This window comes from Punica granatum, chromosome 2, assembly GCF_007655135.1.
Source record: "Punica granatum isolate Tunisia-2019 chromosome 2, ASM765513v2, whole genome shotgun sequence".
NCBI classification, from domain to species: Eukaryota; Viridiplantae; Streptophyta; class Magnoliopsida; order Myrtales; family Lythraceae; genus Punica; species Punica granatum.
Genome location: NC_045128.1, coordinates 34,871,143 through 34,878,319, shown reverse-complemented (window position 1 = coordinate 34,878,319; position 7,177 = coordinate 34,871,143). Strand labels below are relative to the sequence as shown.

Below are 7,177 nucleotides of genomic sequence, written 5' to 3'. Positions count from 1 at the left end.
ACAGAGAGAGAAGAGAGGGAAGGAACAGAAGGTGGAGAGTGGGTTAAAGATATATAAATTGACAAATTTGTGGCCAAATTTTTTTTCTCATCCAATGATTGCGTATCGCGCGCGCGTGTATATATATAAAAATATAACGATGTAAAATAGATTATTGGAACTGATCAATAGAATTAGATGTGAATTCCAAGTATACAATCGGCAGATAAGCAATATCAGACTACACGATAGTACTCAGGGAAGCAGAACAGGAAACAACACAAAAATTTACTTCGACTATACTCCAGAATCCGAGTATCATATATATATACATTCAGCGTTAGCCACATCGATTCCCCGAAAGCCACGATTTGGGCACGAATTAACTCGAAAAGGCTGATACACCTTAAATTGCTTTAGTACTACTTTACGGGATCGATGCAGTGCACTGGATCATGACTTACGCGATTCGTTCCCTCAGTGTGCATACAACGTTGTCATCCATTGCGACTTTATCCCCGTCAACTTCTCGAACTCACGCATTGTGTCTAGGTTGTCTTGAAAGCCTGCGGTGCAAGTCATGCTCTCGATCTTCCTTCGGGCCTTGTCTCTTTGCCTCTGCAGCTTTAGCCTTCTCCAGTTTGCACAAGTCGATTTAAACTCCTCCTCAGATATGCAGCCCCCGACACGAGTGGATGACGTGACCTCGTTGTTGCTTGGACTGATGACCACGACGTCTCGTGCTGCATCTTCAGATTTGCTTGCAACAGCTTCTTCCGAGGACTCACAAAGCGGGCGAGTCAGTATGCTCTGGCCTGCGCCCATCCCACTCGGCTTGTTTCTCTTCTTCAGAGTACGGACCACCACGTCTTGTTTCCGCTTCTCGAGACCTGACAACGATCTCAATCCCCTGACAACCAGCCACTTCTGCTTCTTCCTTTCTGGACCCTCCACAGCCTCCAATTCCTCCTTAGCTCCATCGTGACGGCACCTCTTACCCAGGACGCTAGTGGTAGCACTGGAGAGCCGAAAACATTTGTGGGACGACCTGGACGTCTGCATTACCGTCATGGCCGGATAGTGTCACACTGATCAAGTATATTTGGTGAAGGCAGCGATCGCGAAACCAAGTCGGAACCGGGGAGAAAAGAATTGCTGCTCTGGTGAGAGAGGGATGGATCAAATATGCCGTGATGAAGATGGAAGTGAAATTAAGCAGCCTCTGTGGAACGCTGATCAGGGCAAGGCGGGGCAAATTAATAGGTGATTATTGTGGAAATTCCCTGTTTTATTTATAGTTCAAACACACTTATCTAACGACTCAAATGCGTAGAAAAGGAAACTGGGCAGATCGTTAGATTTGGTCGTGTATCCAACGGGATTTAAGCAATTTTTATTTTCTTTGACCCGAAAGGAATTAATCTTGATTTCGAAAATCCAAAGTAAAATAGTAATTTCCTAATTTGTTTATCATCAACTGAATATTTCCTATTTGCGTAGTATCGGACGCGGAAAAAGGGTCCCATCTCGCATTGGGCCTGATGAGATAAACGAGGCCCAATTCAATAAATGGAGAGAGACCATTGGGCCTGGTCGGTGGCCCAGGCAAGGTCGGACCCGGCCCAACCTAATCCTCTCGGGGAGGATGAAAATAAAACGGAGGGTGCCAAATTCTTCTGAGGGGCTTTTGCCTTCTCTTCTGCAAACGGTCTTCAGTTGAGCTGCTGATGATCGATTATTAGCCGTAGACGTAGAAGCTTTCATTTCCCCTGCTTCGTTATCTGTACATATCCGCATACGCAGCTGAACGTGAACGTGCTGCGGTCGGATGAGCAGTTTGGCGGAGACCCGGAAAGGAGTTTCGGGTGATTGGAGGTGAATGCTAGAGGTAGTAAGAGTTCATCAATGGAGGCTGCGTCGAATTTTCTTGCTTCTTCTACTTCTTCGCCGTTCCACCCAATGGCCGTCATGAGAAGCGGCCTCCCTTCTTCTTCTTCTTCTTCCCCTTCAGGTGCGTTTCTTTATAATTTTCCCCCTGTCTTTTGAAGAATTTGTCTGAATTCTCTGTTGGGGATAGATTTTCCAAGTGGGTGTCTTTTATCCAGTTTTGTCGTCCCAATGGAGTGCTATTGGGTTGGAAGAAGGCTCATTTACTCGGTCTTTTGCGTTATTGTTAGTTTTTCTTATGGAGATAAGGTGTCATTAGCTCACTTATAGTGACTTCATATGATGCAATGGGGAAGCTTCAGTCTTCGTGCTGGGGCATAGTGCTGTTTCATCAGTTTAGAACAACTTTTGTTGCTAGTGATATGCTTTGCTTCGTACGTGCTCTCTGTTTTTAGGTCGACAGGATATTTTTTCTGCTCATACTGGGTTTCTTCTTTGTCCCTCAGTTTCATACCTCCAAGAACCGGCCACCCTCGGAGTTTCCTCTGCTCCCGGTAATTCAGCGGCTCGGACAATTCCTTTCTCGGGTCCCTCTCGGGACCAGAGGAATGAGTATAACGCGCTCTTCCATGTCATGAAGGAAGACACAGCATCACAGGTTCGGACCACTGTGTACTCTGAGCATTTACAATTAGATGGGATTGTTTGTTGTTCGGTGTGTAAGTGTAGCTGCATCTTCAAGTCTTTTGGGTCTTGATTGTTTCCTTATGCAACTGAGACATTGCGCTGTTATTTTCTTTGCAAGGCAACCTTGAATCGGAGAGAGAAAATTGTCGGTGATTCTGAAAGGTTACTCCAGGACATCGAGTACCAGCACAGCCGCTGGCCTGGTTTATGGTACCTGTATGTTTTTCATGTAGCCTCCCTTTTTGTCCTCCAAATGTTCCTTCAGCTTGTTCAATTGTCGCTTCAGGAAAATTTGTTATGACGTGTTGATTCTGCATTTACTCTCTTGTTTTTTTGTTTTCTCCCATGTCGCTAGGTTTCCATCCATACAGTCTAAGGACAGTCGATGCTCATCTTTGCAGTCCATTGCGACTGAACCAGCAACAGTTTTGGAAGATGAGTTGTGTGATGCAGTTGACCTCGCCAAGAAAGCACTGTCAGCTTCAAAACAAGCAGCCTCCTTATCTGATTCAAAGCATCTTGCAACCAGGTATGACGGCTTAGTTTGTGCTACATTTGTTTCTTCTTTAATTTACTACTTGCCCAGCCTTTCTTTGGTCGGTTGACTATCTTTAACCAATTTATGTACTTTCCTCAGCTTGGAGGCAACAGAATTGTCAGATCATCGGAAAGAGGAAGTTAAAACAGTCAGGTCAACCCGGCTCCTGGAGAGGCAGTCGAGACGGAGGAGAACGCCAAAATCAAAGGATTTGGTTCTCGAGGTAAACAAATCCAAGAGGGTAGATGCAAAGAAAAAACTAAGCCAAGGTTATGACCCTAATGATCCCCTTCGGTTGTTTTTGTGGGGCCCTGAGACAAGACAACTGTTGACAATAGAAGAAGAATCAGAGCTGATTATTCAGATACAGGTGAATGCCTGATGAGTTGTTTTCCATTGCTTGCAACATTTAGTTTCGGTTTCTGATATGTTTTTCATGCTGATCTTTATGCAGGATCTACTTAAACTGGAGCATGTTAAAGATAGCCTTCACTTTCAATTTAGGTGTGAGCCTACCTTGGTTGAATGGGCTGAAGCTGTGGGCGTCAGTTGTCGGGTCCTGCAGTTGCAACTTCAAACTGGTCACAGTTGCCGTGAGAAGCTGATAAATGCAAATTTACGAATGGTGGTCCATGTTGCAAAACAGTATCAGGGACGAGGTCTCAGCCTCCAGGACTTATTGCAGGTAAACTTGGGTCTATTTCCAACTTGCCCTTTCCTCCTTGATATTATGAATATTGAAGCTGTATTGCCCTAAGTCCACTGATTAATGATAAGATTTTTTATCGATTCTTTTCCGCCAGGAAGGAAGTATGGGGCTTATCAAGAGCATTGAGAAGTTCAAACCTCAGGCAGGCTGTCGTTTTGCTACCTATGCTTACTGGTGGATCAGGCAAACAGTGAGGAAGGCCATATTCCAACATTCACGGACTATTCGTTTACCGGTAATTCTTTGGTCGTTATGAATACAGGTTTTATCTTCAATAATCAACTGATTGTGCAAAGACCTTTTTATTTGCAGGAGAATGTGTATGGGCTTCTGAACAAGGTAATGGAAGCGAAGAGATCTTATGTTCAAGAGGGAAATTATCGTCCAAGCAAAGAACAGATTGCGAAACGAGTCGGTATCACAGTTGACAAGTTGGAAAAATTAATGGTTACAACTCGAACGCCTCTTTCAATGCAGCAACCCGTATGGATGGACCAGGAGACCACATTCCAGGTAACTTGTTCTCTCATGCATTAGATGTAGATTAATGGCATTCGATTTGAAACAGTGCAAGCAAGGATCTTCTTTTCCCGCCTCCCTCCACGTACCGACTTATCCAATGTTGTGTTGAATACACTCATGTTGAGGAATCAAGCGTTACTTGAGCAAAAGTAAACCATGCCCTTCTGGTTATATACATACAGGAGATAACTGCAGATACGGGAATTGAGATCCCCGATGTAAGTGTTACGAAACAGCTAATGAGACAGCATGTGCGGAACCTGCTAGGCATTCTCAGCCCTAAAGAGAGGAGGATCATAAGGCTTCGCTTTGGGATCGAAGATGGGGAACAGAAATCACTTTCTGAAATCGGAGATATATTCGGGTTATCTAAGGAGAGAGTTCGGCAGCTCGAGAACCGAGCTCTTTACAAGCTCAAGCAGTGCCTCAGTAGTCATGGACTGGATGCTTATGGTGATCTGCTTGTTTAGCTGTTTCATTACCTCCCCAGATTAAAAGGATGCTCTCCCAAATTTTCTCAGAGAAGTTCAAGAAACAGTTTGAGATCCTAATGAGAAACCTATCTCAAGAGCAGTTCTCGAAGCCATCCTGAGTTCGGAGTCTAGCAAATTCATTAATATCGGCAATATCTATGTTGTAATACCACCTTGCTGTTTTTGGTATATGTATCCAATAAATATAATTAGCCTCGGTTCATTTGTAGAGTTCGAAAATTTCCTTTCTCAACTCATTCATCGTAACCTCAAGTTTGTGTCTTAAATAACATTTGTACATTAGTCAAACTATTGTATGCCTCCTGATGATAATGCCCCTAAGTTTGAATGGCGGCACTGTCTTTTACCGACTTGCAAATTAATGTTTTAGTAATTAGCCGTGAACTAGCCATCCCACTCATGTATTGCACGCGGGATTGTTACTCATGAAAAAATAATATCTTTAAAAATATTAATTAGTTTATGATTCTAAAATTTAGCTTTCGATAATTTACAAGTTGACTATTAAATAAAATAATTAAAGTTATTTTAATAGAAATTATTAAGGTAATTAATTAAAATTACAATATAAATTTATCCATACATTATGTGATTCACTTAATATTTTTATTACATGACTAAGAAGAAATAACAATAAGAGGATCGCACAATTTATTCTTCTTCTTACTCTTTTTTCAATTTCGATAAATGTTGATTGATCAGATATTTCATTATAGTTCTTTGATTCAGAGTTTCATTTCCTATTTGATCCCATTGAATTCCATAGTTGAAGTTGTGATCAGGTCTATTCATTAAAAAGAATCGATTCAATACATTTCTTAGGTACCCCTTGGTGTTATATTGGATTTTAATCATACTTCGGATCTATCTATATTGATTGATTGTCTTCACTATGTTGTTGCTAGCAAATACAACTATAGTCTTAGGTCGGTTTCTCTTATATGTGGAGAATATGGCGGATATTGGAGGACAATGGACAAAGGTTTCTCCCATACAAAAAAGTTGAGAGGAAATTCATGAGTTTATAAGAAATAAGGACATAGCAACCTATTGGCTTAAATTTTTGGATTGCGGATGGACTCGAGTCCTAAAGAGGCCCATGGATTTTTCCTAACATGTGGTATCAGAGTGCAAGGTAACAATCCTAGGGCCATACGCGCTTATGCGCTGGAACCCATACCGCGCCAAGTCGAATATGGAACTCGTGACTAGTGAAGTCCAAGTCTAGATGTGAAAACCCAACTCGAAGTTAGTCGTGCCCCACCTCGCTCGAGCACGAAAGAGATTGCCAGGCTCGTGGCGCGGGATGAAAAAAGTGTTTGCTTGTCGTTGTAGCACGGGATTATGAGGAGAATTGTTAGGTCGGTTTTTCTCCCATGTAGAGAATGGGGTGGGTGTTGGAGGTAAAGAAGGAAATACATGAATTTATAAGAGATATGGGCCTAACAGTCTATTCATTTGAGTTTTTCAGATGCGAATGCTGAATGAGCTCGAGTTCTAAGTAGGCCCATTGATTTTTTTCAAACACATAGCACCTGTAGGTACATAACAAAAATATTGAATCGGTTCTTTTTTATGAATAAATGTAGTCACAACCTCAAATAAGGAATTCAAAGGGATCAAATAGGAAATGAGACTATGAATCATAGAACTATAATGAAATATATTATCAACCAACATTTATCGAGTTGAAAAAGAGTCGGAAGAAGAAGAAATGGCTCGATCCTCTTATTTTTATTTCTCAAACCGAAAGAAAGAAACAAACAAACATAAAAATTTTATAGATCTTTACCATATGTTCTTGTGGTAACTGGATTCATGAATTACGGTCAATAAACAGTACACACTGCAAGATAAGGTACATTGGTCAAGGGTTCATAATTACCATATCCCACGCAAACCGCTTACCTGTAACTATTCAATATTCTTATGAAAAATTAATTACATTAGAACGTTTCCATCACTGAATCCATTATGAATTTGATACTGCATTTATATTTTTATGTGTTCGTTAATTTACAACATTTTTATTTTTTTTATCAAATTAATGGTAATTATTTATTAAAGAACCTATGAATAAAGTTTAACTCAACTCAACTCAACTCCACTTATCTTCAATTCAATATCAAAATCATTATTTTTTTTTATTTTTTAAATATTTTTAACAATTCAATTCAATTTTTAATATTAAATTCTCTCAACTATTCATTACTTTTTCACAATTCAACAATACAATCATTACTTAATCATTATTTTATCTCAATTATTTATTACTTTTCATACTTTTTCTCATAATTCAACAATACAATTATTACAAACCAATTAAAACCAAAACTCAACTCAACTCAACTCTCAATCCAA

The 7,177-nt window shown here is 40.5% G+C and overlaps 1 protein-coding gene across 2 annotated transcripts; it reads left to right on the top strand.

Moving 5' to 3' along the window:
* Positions 1-1,661: 1,661 nt before the first annotated feature.
* LOC116197936 (RNA polymerase sigma factor sigF, chloroplastic) lies at positions 1,662-5,160 on the top strand. 2 transcript variants are annotated; one of them, XM_031528217.1, is made up of 9 exons: positions 1,662-1,990; positions 2,373-2,524; positions 2,672-2,769; positions 2,909-3,082; positions 3,191-3,461; positions 3,546-3,776; positions 3,895-4,035; positions 4,113-4,313; positions 4,505-5,160. In XM_031528217.1, the coding sequence occupies exons 1-9, from the start codon at positions 1,885-1,887 to the stop codon at positions 4,790-4,792; spliced, it is 1,662 nt and encodes a 553-aa protein (XP_031384077.1). In that variant the 5' UTR covers positions 1,662-1,884; the 3' UTR covers positions 4,793-5,160. The 2 variants fall into 2 exon arrangements, with proteins under 2 accessions (XP_031384077.1, XP_031384078.1); XM_031528218.1 differs by having other exon boundaries at positions 2,672-2,763; positions 4,505-4,945.
* The last annotated feature ends 2,017 nt before the right edge of the window (positions 5,161-7,177 follow it).

Excerpts from the sequence above, each read along its gene's own strand:
- LOC116197936 (XM_031528217.1), top strand. The coding sequence starts at position 1,885 with ATGGAGGCTGCGTCGAATTTTCTTGCTTCTTCTACTTCTTCGCCGTTC. Across the intron at positions 2,525-2,671 it reads AGGAAGACACAGCATCACAG|GCAACCTTGAATCGGAGAGA; the intron begins GTTCGGACCACT and ends TTTCTTTGCAAG. Across the intron at positions 4,036-4,112 it reads CACGGACTATTCGTTTACCG|GAGAATGTGTATGGGCTTCT; the intron begins GTAATTCTTTGG and ends TTTTATTTGCAG.